The sequence below is a fragment of the Arachis ipaensis genome, chromosome B8 (assembly GCF_059453495.1).
Source record: "Arachis ipaensis isolate K30076 ecotype BB chromosome B8, ASM5945349v1, whole genome shotgun sequence".
Taxonomy (NCBI): Eukaryota; Viridiplantae; Streptophyta; class Magnoliopsida; order Fabales; family Fabaceae; genus Arachis; species Arachis ipaensis.
In genome coordinates this window covers 133,756,139-133,773,311 of record NC_142443.1, presented here as the reverse complement: position 1 = coordinate 133,773,311, position 17,173 = coordinate 133,756,139, and the positions used below count along the sequence as shown (strand labels likewise).

At 29.4% G+C, this 17,173-nt stretch overlaps 2 protein-coding genes across 2 annotated transcripts; one reads left to right on the top strand and one right to left on the bottom strand.

Annotated features, from left to right (window-relative positions):
- Nucleotides 1–6,378: 6,378 nt before the first annotated feature.
- On the bottom strand, nucleotides 6,379–9,816 carry LOC107614161 (superoxide dismutase [Fe], chloroplastic). The gene is made up of 10 exons (XM_088497584.1): nucleotides 9,702–9,816; nucleotides 9,463–9,549; nucleotides 9,246–9,295; nucleotides 8,796–8,870; nucleotides 7,589–7,777; nucleotides 7,338–7,512; nucleotides 7,077–7,198; nucleotides 6,942–6,968; nucleotides 6,816–6,839; nucleotides 6,379–6,725 (listed from the first exon to the last, which is right to left on the bottom strand). Exons 2-10 carry the CDS (start codon nucleotides 9,539–9,541, stop codon nucleotides 6,519–6,521), a joined length of 948 nt encoding a protein of 315 aa, XP_088353710.1. The 5' UTR covers nucleotides 9,542–9,549; nucleotides 9,702–9,816; the 3' UTR covers nucleotides 6,379–6,518.
- A 3,080-nt stretch (nucleotides 9,817–12,896) lies between these two features.
- LOC107614266 (protein LIKE EARLY STARVATION, chloroplastic) lies at nucleotides 12,897–16,518 on the top strand. Its single transcript, XM_016316492.3, has 4 exons — nucleotides 12,897–13,682; nucleotides 14,269–14,927; nucleotides 15,219–15,409; nucleotides 15,738–16,518. Exons 1-4 carry the CDS (start codon nucleotides 13,172–13,174, stop codon nucleotides 16,117–16,119), a joined length of 1,743 nt encoding a protein of 580 aa, XP_016171978.1. The 5' UTR covers nucleotides 12,897–13,171; the 3' UTR covers nucleotides 16,120–16,518.
- Nucleotides 16,519–17,173: the final 655 nt, after the last annotated feature.

Here is a 17,173-nt window from a genome sequence, read left to right as displayed (position 1 = left end):
TTTCTTTCAAGCTCAATAATAAAACGGCAACAGTAACAAAAATCTGCACCTACAAAATGTCAAAAAATCCAAAAACTTAATCATTTTTATTAAAATATAACCAAACTATCCTAATTTGACTCATCCCTAACAACCCACTGCATGTTCAATAAATGGTCTGCAGACATTATCTGTGCGTGATGCAACGCATGCCATGCGTCGTGCAATGGTATACTCCACGACACTTTTTCACCCGAGAAAAAAATTATCCATTATCACTGTAGCACTCATCTAGAAGAAATTATTTCGTTGAAAGTATTGTAATATTTTTATCATTAGAATATCATGTTTTTTGTTGCACCATTCTAATAGTGAAAATATTACCACGATTACTATATATTTAATAATAAAATAAAAATTTTTAGCTCGAAATTGTATTGTTTTTTGTTTTGAAAAATTGAAAATACTTTTTTCTTAAAAACGTAGATACATATATACATACAAACCAATCACAAACACTTAAAAATATATATACATAATAAATAAGAATTTTTTATACAAATAACTTACAAACATTATAATCACGATTATTATCACTCTTTACAAAAATATAATAATAATGGCAAGAAAAAACTATAACTAATATATATACAAACATAAATAACACAACTAAAAACTTAGCAAAAAATTCATAAATTTTTTCGTCCGTTCTAAACAGAAAGGTCTGTAATAGGTGAAAACTTAACCACATAATTTCACTAAAAAAGTTTTTGAATTGTTATAAGAGGATACATATAAAGAAATAAAAGGATTTCAAACGTAAATGATTATCGTTCATCCTATGAATTTTTTTAAATCACAACAATTAATTATCCAAAGTTAATATTTATCTCATGCTTATAAGAATTTTTATCTCAAATTAATAACCCATAACATAATCAATACATACATATCTTACCAATCGCGGCCTCCGACCCAATCATAACCAACCACAGCCTCCGGCTCATATATATAATCAATCACGACCTTCGACCCAAATAATCAACCGACCAACACTCGATCTCAAAATAGAATCAATCACAAGCACAAACAATGCAAGACAACACAATTAGAGAGCAGTTACACCAAGTACTATAATTAACGGTTATATAGAATTTATCAGATAGACAAATGAAAACATTTAAGCACACCCAAACAATAACAAACAAATGCAGTATGATGCATGCCTATTCTACTGGCCGTGAGCTCACTTATTGGTTATAATGTCAAACCCGACACACCTGGTAGCTAACCCGAATATCGTTTTCTTGGTTGTGCATAATATCTCAGCATATCGGCTGGCCGTTAGAGGGAGAGTGCCCTATATTCTTACAACCCAAGAGAAAGGCACCCCAAGAGGAACATATCTCAGTTGATCGATATAATCGTTAGAGGGAGAATGTCCTGTCATTCGTTAGAGGGAGAATACTCTATCATCGTGCAATCAAAGAGAACTACAAACAAGTGGGATTAACCACGGTCCTTTTTTGGACAGAATTCGACTCAGTGTGTAAACGGAATTCACCACCGTTCTTGCCACCGTTACGTAAACATTAGTTTTAAAACCTTCAAACCTTTTGTTACAAAAATAATTTTTTTATCCATTCTTCGAATGTCATAAACTAAATAAACACAGCTTTCATTTAAAACTCTGCTATTTTAAAAACAACTTCTTTACAAATTTTTGCTTTAGAAAATAGCACCCGTTTCTCATTTCAATCTTTGAAACCGACATAGTGTCCATCACAAAATTCACATCATTGACAACATACCAAAAATTTAGTGCATTTACAAATAGCCCACTTTTAAATTCATTCTTTTTAAAAAGCAAGTGAAATCATCATTTTTACTCAACCAAAAATTTCAAACTAGCTTCAAAACCTTTTTCGGTTTAAAACTTCTCCAAAAGACTCAAAAATTATCCTAGTTGCAATTCAAAATCTTTAACTGAAAACAACATAACTATTTGTTCTTTAATAATAATAATCGCTTTAAACTACTTCTGCAGCATATATACAATAAATCGAATCAACTTGATTCGATTTACTACTAATATGCCTTATTGACATTTCTTATTTTTAAGTTAATTATATTAACTTTAAAATATAAATGTCAATAAAGGAATACTTTCTATTTGAATTCAAATAAAATATCAAAAAAATCAAAATGAATAAGAATAGAAATTTAACTTTTGTACTTTAGTTCAGATTCTAGAAAATCTACATTTTTATAAACTTATGAATTTAAAACGGAATAATAAACGATTTTTAAAAATGCATTAAAAATCATTCTTTGATTCATTAGCATCTAAAAAATTATTATCGAGACTTTAATATTGAAAAAATTAATATAAAGCCCTCCAAGGTAGCATAGGAGTTAAAATTTAATTTTTTCAGAATCAAAAGTAACGAATAGTTATACAATATAAAATGACCAACTATACTTATACAATATATAATTTAATTTAAAAAATAATTAAAATACTATATCAATTAAATTATCATTTAATTTGTGAAATTAAGTATAAAATTTATACTTTGATGACATTATGCACGGAAAAGTCCAAGTTTGAATTAGAAGTTATCAAAGCAATAAATTTTATACTTAATTTCACAAATTAAATGGTAATTTAATTATTAATTTGTTATAGTATTTTAATTACTTATCAAATTCAATTACATATTGTATAAATATAGTTGGTTATTTTATATTGTATAAATATTCGTTACTTCTGACTCGAAAAAAATCAAGTTTGAACTCATATACTATCTTAAAGGGCTATACTTTATATTAATTTTTTTAATATTAAAAGTCTCAGTAATGATTTTTTAGATACTAATGAATCAAAGAATGATTTTTAATGAATTTTTAGAAATCATTTATTATTCCGTTTTAAATTCACAAGTTTATAAAAATGTTAATTTTTGGAATTTGAACTAAAATATAAATTTTAAATTTATATTTTTATTTATTTTGATATTTTTGATATTTTATTTGAATCTAAATCGAGAATATTTTTTTATTGATAGTTATGTTTTAAAATTAATATAATTAACTTAAAATAGTAAATAAATTGTATAAATAGTAAGTAAATCGAATCAAACTAATTTAATTTAGATTTACATGTATATGTAATAAATTGAATCTAATTAATTCGATTTACTACTTCTGCAGCATATTTATAGTAAATCGAATCTAGTTTATTCGATTTAATTATTATTATAGTTAAATTGAATCTAACATAAAGATATTTTAAAACATGTAACGAAATTTGATTTATGATATTTTTATAATTTTAAATTTTATTTAATTTATTAGTATAAATTATCCTCATAAAAAATTGACTTTGTAATTAAGTAAGAGAGGAGTGATTGAATAATTTATTTGGTGATATATATAAAAAAGAGACATTTAATCATGTCAATAAAAAAACAATTATTTAACAATTTTAAAACAGAAAAACAAGAATACAACGAAGAAAGTGAGTGGTTAATTTTTATTTCTTTAACAAGAAGGAAGAAAATAAACATTGCTTTATGTTTTTTTCCCCAAACATTTTTAATTAAAAAGAGAAGTTCAAATAAGAAAATAAACTTGTCATATTTCCGTACACAATAATTATTGGGGAGTAGATTTTTTTAAATTTTTTTAATTATTTTGTAAAGAGTAATTTTTAACTATTTAATATCTATCTCATATATTTTTTTTTGTTCGACTTAAAGAATATAAAGTAAGAGATCACATTTTATCAAATAATTGAAAAAAAAATTGAAAGAATCTATTTCCATTGAACACATTACATTATGATTATTATTAGGTTTAATTACTGCGTCGGTTCTTATAATTTTACCGAATTTTTAATTAGATTCATATACTTTTTTTCTTTTTAATTAAGTCCCTATATCATACTGTTAAACTATAGATAATATTTAATCAAGTATTAGACATATTTATTTTATTTAACAAAATATTCCATTAATTTTAACATTTTGACTTAATTACAAAATCTGATATGGTATAAAAATTCAATAAAAAAATTATAAAAAATCTAATTAAAAATTCAATAAAACTATAAGTACAGAGAGAATAATTACACCTTATTATTATACATCAAATATATATACTTGGAAAACACTAATATTACCACTAATTGAACTTAAGCAATCCAATTTTTTTTTCTAATTAATAATTAATCACCCTCAGAACTATTATCTCATGCAAATTAAAATTTTGGCTCCCAATAACAAACTCTTCTTTCCAAACTAAGCTGGCGACGAAAATTAGCAATAAAAACCTCTGCCCTTTGATTAATATCATCGTCATCATCTTCAGAAGCATAGCTAATTATTGTTGTTCTATACTTTTCCATGCGATCACTTTTGATTTGTTCATCTTCAATGAAGCTTTTGAAGCTCATTGTATTATTATTGAACAACCTCCACCATCTTTGCTTTGATACACTTGATGAAGAAGAATAATGCATTCTCCTTAAATAGTGTAATATTGATCTCAATTTCTTCTGAAATTGGATAATGATTGGTGAACATTTTTGCTTAGTACCCATGTTGTACGAATTAATTGATCATCATAAACACATACATATATAGGTCATAGAAATAGAAGCTTCTATAAGAAGCTTATGAAACTTCATTATTATGAGGGAAGGTAAATAGCGTTTCAATATTATTATAAAATTGAAATTGAGGGAACAAGGAAGGTTTCAGCAAATTACGTGGTTGGTTTAAGAAACAAAAAATAAACATGTCATTGTCTCAGTATGCTAAAACATTTTCAAGGTAATTGCAAAGGAATTTTTTTTTTTTTCCGAGAAAATGGTCTTATGGAAGATTTGTTTATTAGCCCCATATACACGTTACTTTGAAAATAAATAATAATACGCGTTACTTTATAGTTTAGAATAAGAATTCATATGGGATCATGTCTTGATGCGAAAGTTTTGAACCTTGGACATTCTTAAAAGTGATCACCAATAAAATAAATAAGAGTAATGCTAGATAAATATATATAATTTTTTTAAACCAACATCAATTAATTTTTTAAAATTATTTTGTTTATATTAAATTTTAGACGCTTAATCCTAAATTCTAAATTATAATCCTAAATCTTAAAATTGAATAATATTAACTAATTAAAAATTATTTTTCTATATTTTTTAATAAATAGATAAACAAATAAAACTTTCTTTAGAAGTTTATTCCCTCTTATATAAAATTGGTATGCAAAACACAAGTTGAGCCGGCCTTTTTTCATTTAGTTTGCAACCCATCTTAAAAGTATTTGTTAACGAAGAAAAACAGAATTAAAAAAATAAAATAAAATAATTCGGTAACTCAATAGTTTGATTGGTTCGATTACTAATTTGTTTTAAAATTTAGAATTTAGGATTTAAAGATTAAGAATTTAAAATTTAAAATTTATCATTTAAATTTAAAATAAAAAATATATTTTATAAAACATTAATTAATATTAACTAAAAAATAATTTATTTTCCAATTTAACTCATATAATACTTAATTAAATTTATCTATCTCTGGATATAGATATATTATTAATATAGATGTAGGTTAGATGTGAACTTGTTTGTTCACACTGCATGGTTACAACATATGCATTTACATAATGCTGTGCCTCCTAACAAATGACCAGTGATGTCATACCTACCAACTCGTTAGGATTATACTATAGGAAGAGTTTTAAGTATACCAAGAACACCGATATTTCAATTATTTTAACTGTTGATCTGAGTTATAAGAAATATATATAATATATATTAATTGAAATCAATGGTTAAAATAACTGGAACACCGGTGTTCTCGATACACTTAAAATTTTTCCGAATTATAAGAAATATATATAATATATATTAATTGTTACGAATTATAAGAAATATATATAATATATATTAATTGAAATCAATGGTTAAAATAACTGGAACACCAGTGTTCTCGGTACACTTAAAATTTTTCCTATACTATAGTGTATCCAACATTGCATTGCACCAAATGTTAATGGACCCAAATATACATATCTATACCCAAATATAACGAGTAATACTTTATTTTTGGCCAGCACTTAATTATTAATAATTTACATTCGTATTTATAAAAATTTTGTACACAAAAATATATAATTTATATTTATATTTATTAAAATTTGCATACATAAATTAATAAAATATATTTGTTAAAAATAATTTAGTATTTGTATTAGTCAAATAATGACAAAAAATACTAAAAATTACTGTTGTCCAAGAATTTCTCTTATATAATATATAGTAATTTTGATATTTTAATAAACTAAATTAAATCAATATATTAAAAAAAAAACACTCCAACAGGATCATGCAAACGCTAGTATCATTAATGAATATGTAACCATTAACTATTATACACTATTAATCATTACCAAAATTTGCAGCTCAAAACCTCTACCTCACCTAGATTGATACAGTAATAGTATATACGCCATTTTAAGCTCTCTCATTCAGCAGCAGCATCAGTATCAGGAAATATTGCATTGGCCGGAGCTTCATCGGTTCTGAATCTCTGTTCTTCCAGTTTTCTTTTCCTCTCGTCCTCTCGCTCCATCTGTTCGACTACGGCCTTGGCTTTTTCGAATCTTGAGTTAACCATTTCCCAAGAAACAAGTTTGTCCATGAACATCGATATATAATCAGGTCGCCGACTCTGCAAGGATAACACAAGCCAGTCATCATTACATTTAGCATGGAACAAGGCTCAGTTTTTCAATTGAATGCTTTGAAGCAAACATGTTACCTGAAAATCAATGTAGTAAGCATGCTGAACAAAGAAGGAACATTAGAGAGTCAGAACTCAGAAGATATGCATGTGCAAATTGTTTCCTCAATTCAAATCAAGAACAAAAACAAATCTGAACAATACCTCCCAAACATCGATGGTAAGAAGCGGCTGCAAGAAATTAAAATAATGTAATCTCATCAGGATTTGCTCAAAGTAATGTCTCGAGAAAAAAGATTACAAAAGAATCCTAAGTAGTCTGTAAACCTTATTACATACATAATAATAGCCCCAAATAAGGGGGTTCACGGCATTGGGACTCTTCACCACGACTAGCTTTTTATCCTCATCGGATCGAAGAGGATTTACCGCATTTCCAACATCAAGTCTGCTGTCTTTGTCTATAATATCATAAACAAAAATATGGAAAGCAAGGGAAAAGGGTGCTTGATAAGTTGGATATACCACAAAAAGCAGAAATGGAAATGAATCCCGAAAATGGGAAACTGTGGTGAGACTGTGAGAAGGATAGTTACTCACATGCAAACCAAACCCATCCTGAACCAAACTGTGTTTGAGCAGCAGTCTTGAACTCATTAACAAATCCTTCGAAAGAACCAAAGTCTCGATCAATCAGTTTTAGAAGATCCTCTGATGGTTTTTCACCACCACCGCGAGGTTTCATGGACTCCCAGAAGAAATCATGATTCCACACCTGCAACAAGTAGAACAAGATTACAAAGCATGGTTCAGAAACCTGAGAAGGACATTGTAGCGTGAAGCATGCATGCCTGTGCCGCATTGTTGAAAGCAGGGAGTAAATCACCCCTGTTGTACGAATTAACTATAACTTCCTCGAGCGATAGCCCATCTAAATCCGTTCCAACAATTTGCTTGTTCAGATTTTCTACGTAAGTCCTGTGGTGCTTCCCCCAATGGTACTCAAGCGTCTCCTGGCTCATAATGGGCTCCAAAGCATTCTGACAATGTTCATTACAATTGATGAAAGATATATATTATCAATCCAAAATATAAATCAAAATGTCACAAGTAAAAGAAATATGGTTAGACCATGAAATATTTATAGGAGGCCCACAATTGCACAATCCAATGTAAAAGACATACAGAGTTGCCCATTTATGAGTATAGAGTGGCAAGAATGTGCCAGAACTGGTGAATAGATGAAAAGAAAATGAAAGGAAAGTGAAGAAGTTGCACTCTTTACCGATGATGTTCTTGAATAATGTGACTTGGGACTTGAGAGCACTAGAATGTCGTGTTTATCCTTAGGAAGTCTGAAAGCTACTCTATCTCTCCATGCCTCAATATCTAACTAACTAATATTGTCTTCTCCTTATTTATATTGAACTAACTCTTTTGACACTAAGTATTCTATCGTTGTGTGAAAGGAAGAACTTAAAAAAGGGAAATCAATTGTGAAAACAAAAGAAATATCCTAGTGGACCACATGAGCAAAGCTCTGGAAAGGAGGAATAACAAAAGAGAACAGAAAATGGAAATAACTGTCAAATCAAATCATCCTAGCGAAAATTCCAATGAGGATTTGAAGTTCATATTTCATAATATGCTCAACATCTTCTGAGTAGTACAATACTAGTTGAGTAGAAATCCCGGGAATTAATCAAATTCAGACTAGGTCAAGAAAAATATTTGAATGTGTAAGAATAGCCCCCCAAGATTAAATCACCAGGAAATATTAGAACCTTATAAAACTCACTAGTTTCCTTATTTAGAGTTCCGCTTAAGTTACAAGACTTTGTAGCGGACGCAATAAATCTAACTGAGATGCCTTTGTTGTCCAATATTTCATGTTCAATATTCTTCGCTGATGAATGACTAGACGCCAGACCAGGCCAGGCCAAATATAGTTTTTTACCATTGGCTTGTTTCTTAGAAAAGTAAATGCCAGTGAAAATTAGGCAGCTTGATTGATGCTAATTTAGGAAAATATAATAACGGAATAACTTCAAATCTTACCAATGGATATGGTGGTGGTTTCAACTCAAATGTTGCAGAGATTTTAGCAAGTCCAAGTTTCCTTATGAATCTTCTCTGCAATGTTCAACACTTTTTCTTAAAAACGGAAAAAAGTTGCTTATTCAATATTAAAATAAATGTATAACCAAACAACTAGTCGACAAGAAAAGAGCCTTATCCTACTAGTTGGAGCTGGCTACTGGCAGGGAAATGAAACATAGAAGAATATGAAAAAAGGGTTGTAGGTAAAAGATTTAGAGTGTAGACATACATACTTTTAGAGTGGAGTTATTCTCCAACTGATGAAACAAAGTACCAATATCCATTTTGTTACTGTTCTTACAAAAGTAGTATTTAACAATTTTGCATTATTACATAGACGAAGCAAATGCTTAAATGGTTTAATGGTCCATGGACACACACACACACAACAAAAAAAAAAAACCATACCTCTTTGTTTGATAATTTGGAAGCACCAGAAATGCTTGAACTTTTTAACCCTGCATATTGGAAAATAAGAGCTCAATTTGTATGCACAGACACTGCGTCCAATCACATTCATTCTTTTGGATGACCATTCTCACGGCCAATGTAAACCTATTTCATACTATCAGTGTATCAAAATTAACTTCCAGAAGCTAATCAAGAGAGAGAGAGGAAGTGGAACCATTTGGATGGTGGGAAAGAAAAGGCGAAGATGATAAGGAAGAAGTAGGAGTTGTGGTTGATGGCAGTGGCAAGAGCATTATTGCTTCTGCATAGATTTAAACATAGCAAGAACATTACACAGTGAACAAATTAAGGCTCAAATGACAAGCAAAACAGAAAGAAATGTTAATTAGCTGCATTCACACACAAGCAAATTAAGGTTCTATTTCGAAATCGACGAACAAATAAAATCCATACCGAGAGTCACAGTGAGGGACAGAAGCGCAGAGGAGAGGAGTTCAAAGGTTGCAGCAGAAAGATTAGGGAATTGGGGCCATTGGATAAGAAAGTTGAATCAGAGAAAACCAAATATAAACTACAAAATAATTACTATATAAATAATATATTTATTTTTATTATTTATTATAACTTTATATTGTAATAATATATTAAAATTATTCACACTAAGTTTATAATTCATAAGTAAGAGTGTTTGCTGTGCGGTTTGAGCCAATTTTAAATCAAATACTAATTATACTTGTGATGTGGTTTAGATTGAATGATTTTTTTAAGAGAATCCGATTCAATCGAATCCAATTTCAAACAATTTGGATTGAATTTGTACTTTTATAAAGTAAAAAATTAAATATATAAAACAAGTTTTAATATCAAATTTTAAATAATCAACAATATCATAATAATTCTCAACAATATATTAAAAATCCAATAATAACATAATAGAAATAAATTATAAATCTCATTGTAAATTCATAAAATATTCACTAATAATAATAATATATAAAAAATATAAAATAATTACAAAATATAAACTATAAAATAATTACTATATAAATAATATATTTATTTTTATTATTTATTATAACTTCATATATTGATATAAATTATTTGTTTATCAAATGTAATTTTAAAGGTGACTTTATATTGTAATAATATATTAAAATTATTCACACTAATAACAAAATTTCTGATATTGTATCCATAATACCTGCAATTTATATAAAATATTTTTTTTGTTGAAATAATATTTATCTCTCTTTTATTCTTATATATTTTACTTATGAATTACTCAGTCAATGTACTATTTTTTATTACAGTGTTTTTCATAATTTTATTGTAATTAATATTTAAAGACTTATTATTATTATTATTATTATTATTATTATTATTATTATTATTATTATTATTATTATTATTATTTAATTTTCATGCTAATATAAAATATTTTTTTATAATATCTATTTAGTTTAATTTCTTCTTTATTTTTACGACAAATTTCACCCATATTTAAAATATTAATAAAATAAATATAACACATATGATCTAAAAATAAAATTATTTAATTATTAAAATTTTAAATTTTAAATAAAAAAATTTTAATTATTATAAAAATTATATAAATCTTAATTAATTTAAATATAAATTTTAAAAATTTAATTTAGTTATCTTTACTAAAATAATTTCTAAAAGTAAAATTAATTTTTGTATTAACAACATTGTTAAAATTGTAGATAAATTGTTACTTCCTTCATATAAAGAGTACTAAATTATTAATAATTTATAAATCAAAATTATTTATACATTTTATGATTTATAATTTTAGTTATAAATGATAATATCACTCAAGAAATACTTGTTATTTAACTAATAATTTTTTATTTTACTTTGATAAGATCATAATATTTTTGTTGATGTAGTGCTGATGACATTTTTAAATTTATATTAGACTATAAATATATTTTAGCGTATTTATTTATATTTTATTTATTATTTAATTATAAACTGTTATTCTAGTTGAACCAGTTAGACCAATAAAACTGATAAATCAGTAATTAAAATGGTTCGATGATCGATCTAATTTTTAGAACTTTGTTTTTAAGGCTAGCTAATGCAATAAGTTATTAGTTGGTAAATTATGATGTTAAAAACTTAAAATCCAATTTAATTTAATATTATTTAATTTAAATTTAATTAATATATCAAAATTAAAAACAATCTGAATTGGAATTAAATTAAATTTTAGGTTTAACTTTCAAAATTTATCTAATATAATTCAAATAAATTATCTTTTTGTTTTTATAATTAAATTTACATTTTATTTATAATATATTTTTATTTATGAAGTGATACTATTAAATTTTGAAAAATTTCAGAAAGATATAAGAATAAAATATAGATAAATATTGTTTTAAAAAAATAGTATTTTATAAATTACATGTATCAAAAATTTTGTTATGGCTGTATTTTGAGTATAGTGTATCTGGTTTATGCATAGAGTTTTAAACCGTATGTACCCTGAATACAGAATATTGAAATTGTGTTTTTTATGGTTTTGACTACTTTATATTCAAAATGTGTAAAGTTTATCCAAATACGTAAATACACCGCAGATTATATATTTTCATAAATATTATATTTAAATTATTTGAATAAAAAATCCCTATGTTAAATAGTTATTCAAGTATACAATCAAATAATTATAAATTAATCAATATCTAAATATATATTATATTAAATAGTTTAATTAAGCATATTAAATTATATAAAAAAAATAAAGTATCGTTTTTGTCTATAACATTTGGAGTAAGTCTTATTTGTTTGTCCATAATGTTTAAATAATTCTATTTGTATTTCTAACGTTTATAAAAAGTGATTCAATGTTATCGTATATTATATTGTATTTTTTAATTAGTTTTACTTGGATGCATTCATTCTCAATTAGGTCTCACTTGGATATGTTCGATTTTAATATTGTACCCATTATTTGTGTATAGGTTCAATTATGTCCCTAAAAAAGTGAATTATATAAATATTGTAGGAATTAGTTTTAACTTTTGATGATCTATTATTCGAAGTGGATTCTAACTTTAAGAAAAGATTTTTAGAACTCCAACTAAAGTTCATTATATGTAATTAACGGCAAGATAATATTGAACCATTTTTATAAACATTAGGAATATAAATATGACGATTTAAACATTAAAGACACAAATAAGACTTATTTTAAATGTTGAGAATAAAAATATTATTTTATTCTATTAAAAATATGATATAATATAAGAATTTAATATAAAATATATAAAAATTTAATTAAAAATAACGGATGGAATAAGTAAATCATAAATATATTAAAATGTAAACTTTACATTTTTATTAATAACTTTAACACGCCCAAGTTGGTTTAAACAGGTGATAGCTAAATCTGTTAACTTTATTTATAATTTTATATAGGTTGTCCTCTCTGCCCTGGAATGTCACGTGACTCACGTTGATTGCGTCCTTTGCTTCTTACCTTGGGTAACACGAAAATGTCCTCTCTTTTTTAAAAAAACCCCGGGCATTTAGTTTAGCTAATAGTAATAAAGTAACACTAGTAAATATTCTTTAAAAAAAATTAATATTTATTTATTATTAATTTTATAACTTATAACTTATAACTGATCTAAATTTATATTTTAATACAACAATAATTAACTCCGTGTAAATTTTATTCTAATTTAATGATAATTAAGTTCATAGTCCCGCTAAAACAGTGATGGAACCTTACTTGTGAGCTATGAAAGCGATTATTCTTTTGAACGGATTCATTTTTACCCGTTGGATTTCAATATAGAAGATATAAATAGTGCAAGAAACTTGAGCGCCATTTTGAGCCTTTCAAGAAACTTGAGCGCCATCTTGAGCCTTTGATTCTCAGTCTTGTTTCATGAATGGCGAGCCATATCGGATCCTTCGCTGCCGCTGCATTCACCACATCGCCGCGCGTCCTGCCCCTATCGGAGCTGCTCAGCCACCCGTTCTTCCTCCAAACACCGCGCCGTAACACAAAATGCGTCAGGCTCAGAGTCAGCGCCAGTGTTTCCGACGACGGAGAACGAGGAGGAGACTCGTCGTATCTCGACATGTGGAAGAAGGCCGTTGAGAGGGACAGGAAAACCGCTCACTTCAAGAGAATTCTCGACCGGACCCCTCCCTCTTCACACGATGAGAGTGCCGCCACCGGTGGACTTGGGGACGATCTGGACAAGAAGACCTCCAACTTCGAGAAGCTTCTACAAGTTCCCAGTGAAGAGAGGGACAAGATCCAGCGCATGCAGGTCATCGATCGAGCTGCTGCCGCAATCTCTGCTGCCAGGGCCATCCTCGACGACAAAGGCACTAACGACGGGGCCAAGCCCGCCGCTAATGACGGAGCCGATTCCAGTGCCAAGCTTCTAGATGGTAACATTTGGCTTCAACGTATTTATTTTTATTTCTTGTTTCTCTGGAATTGGAATTTTCGCTCTTTGAATTGGAAGTTGGAACCGATGTTTATACTTTATAGTGTAGACTGTAATTTCCTCCTCCTTTCCCCCTTCATTCTCCCTCTTTTCTTTAGGGTTTTCAGTTTGAGTTTTACAATTTGCAAATGAATTTGTTTAATCAAGAATCTCATTTCGGAAAAATTGTGATCAGTACACTTTTTTTCCCCTTGACAACGAAGAAGCATGGAATGGAGGGAAAAAAAGAATACATAATTTATTTTAATAAAAAAGATTAGGAATATATATATATATATATATATACCGGTTTCCTATTATTTTTTACTTTTTGTTTCTATGATCTTCAATCTATCAAACGAGGTTACATGGTGTTGAAATTTATATATCTGAAGTTGCCATTGCTTGAGGGTGTCCTTTGAACCTACTAACTCGGAAAGAAACTCAGTGGTTTTAGTTCTGTTTCTAAATAGATGCGGTGAAAAAAAATTAGTATTAAATTCTTGTAGGTTGATGCATTCTTGTGTTTTCGTTTTTTGATGAAACAGGAATGCAAACGGAGAGTATTTTTGTGTCACAATCAGAAAAGCAGAGAGATGGTATTCCAGGCCCTGATTTTTGGTCCTGGACACCCCCAGTTGATAGTGATCTTCCTTTAGATGATGCTGGTGGCTTTCAGTTAGATACCAAGTCTTCAGTTCATTCTTCATTTTCCGATCCTATTATGGAGAAGGAACGATCGGTGCAATTCCTTTCGATTCCATTTGAAAGTTTATACTCTCAAAGCAAACATAGTCCTACTCTACCCCCCTTTCAATCATTGATAGAGGTTGAAAAGATGGAAGACTCTGCTTCCAATATGGAGTCACCTTCCCTGGAAGAGGAAGAAAGACGTGGCACATTGTCCTCTGGCCATGCAGCTGAAGCAGCTAATGCCCTCCATATGGCCAATAATTCTTTACCTTATGGAGTGAATCCAGATGGATCAAGATGGTGGAAGGAAACAGGAATTGAGCAAAGACCTGATGGCGTAATTTCTAGATGGACGATGACCAGAGGCATTAGCGCTGACAAAACCATCGAGTGGCAAGAGAAGTATTGGGAAGCTTCTGATGAGTTTGGCTATAAGGAACTTGGTTCTGAGAAATCTGGACGTGATGCGAATGCAAATGTTTGGCGAGAATTCTGGAGAGAATCCATGTCTCAGGTTAGTACCATTTGTTACATCTAAATTGCAGCTGAACACCTTTCTTGTTATTAACTGCTTAAAGTATGCATATTTTCAGTTGCCACTGTCCCCATGCTCATTGCCAGAGGGGATTCATTGGGAACCTGTTTCTTAAGCTCTTGTATATCATTATTCTGAATTGTCCCTTGTCAATTATTAATGCATGCCGTGTAGCTGTAGTCACAGCACTAGCCGATATGACCTATATACTCCTGGACAACAATAATTGTGTTTCAATAAGATAATCTTTGGCATGGTTTTCGCTTGCAGGAAAATGGGCTTATGCATATGGAGAAAACTGCAGACAAGTGGGGAAAGAATGGTAGAGGTGACGAATGGCAAGAAAAATGGTGGGAACACTACGATGCCTCTGGTCAAACAGAGAAATGGGCACACAAATGGTGCAGTATTGATCCAAATACACCTGTGGAAGCTGGACATGCTCATGTTTGGCATGAAAGGTAACAAGAGTATAAATTTTGGTTCAGAGTTGAAATTCAATGCATTTAATGCTCATTGTTTAAACGTATAGTGATTTCAACATGACGATGTAGACTGAAATATTTTGAGAAATTTATATTTTTATTGGACCAAGATTTTGTGAAAGAAAATTACTACTACCTTCAAAGTTTGTGCTGAGAAATTCAGAGTGAATTTAATTTATCCTCTTTTGAGAAACAATAAGAAAAATTGGCAACTTGTTCTGGCTCCTGAATCCTGATGGTGCTTTTTCATCTTTACATTCCAACTTTTTTCCCTCTTGGATCAATGGTGCTGTGTCTTTTCCAGGTGGGGCGAAACATATGATGGATATGGTGGCAGCATTAAATACACAGACAAATGGGCTGAGCGCTGCGAGGGTGATGGATGGGAGAAATGGGGTGACAAATGGGATGAAAATTTTGATCTAAATGGCCATGGTGTTAAGCAGGGGGAGACCTGGTGGCAAGGTAAGCATGGAGATCGCTGGAACAGAACTTGGGGAGAGCAACACAATGGTTCTGGATGGATTCACAAGTACGGTAAGAGCAGCAGTGGAGAACACTGGGACACGCATGTTGTTCAAGATACTTGGTATGAAAGATTCCCTCATTATGGTTTCTATCACTGCTTTGAAAACTCGGTGCAACTCAGGGAAGTTCCAAAACCATCTGATATACTGGAACCTTAATCTTACTAACTCATCTGATATTCATATACGGGAAGCTTAACCCCCTTTTCTTCCCAACCCAAAATTCTACAAAATGCCATGTGTCTTGAGTATAGTAACACAGTGACTATATGTAGTGAATAGTGTGATACATAATCTAGTGCATTTACGTTATGTTTATGCATATATTTGTAGAGGTTGTTTTTCAATTTCTGTGTGGTTGAGTCATAGTATTAGTTATGCATAGATCGTACTCAAGGTTCTAATGGCTTATGGCCCTTTTGCTGTATAAATGAAATGCAAGCCTGGCCTGTGGCCTCACACGAATTGTCAAGATGGAAACAGGGCACATTGATACCATTAGTTGCACGTGTGATGAAATATTGAAATAAAGTGAAATGCATAATATTGAATATTCCACTCTTTATCTTGCATTTTGCACGCATTGACCCGTAATGTATGCCTCTTCCTTTTCTGGTATCATCAGATTTATATATATTATTCTTTATTTCTTAACAGAAGGAAAAATATATATTCTACTTTGAAAATGATTTCAATAAACACTTGGATTAAATAAATCCCAATTAGTGCTATATCGCCAACGATACAATAAGACTGGAAGAAACTTAATAGCACAATTAAGGGTGAGTCAAGTTTGTCAAAATGAATCTGGTTCACGAAAATGGAAGGTATATCAATTCAATCTTTTGCTCTAAGCGATGTTACTTGATTCTTTTACTCAAAAAGAAACAAAAAATTCTGGATAGCTGGATATTTTGCCAACATTTGGTAGCCAAAATGATGTGGCATGATTATTATAGACTTGGGATAAATAAGAGATTGATTTCTGTACATTAGTGCAGAAACAATGTGGTTGGAAGCAGGTTGAAGCATAAGTAGAACAAAGTGTTAGCCTTGATGATGGTAAGTCATCAGCATCATCTTTTAGGATATGTTATGACTTATGGTTTTGTTGTTCAGTATTGAATACTGGCCAGACCCACAGCGAGGCATTAAGAAAGCATACAGAATCAACCTGTACAGGATACCCAAAAAGAACATGACTCTGAACTTC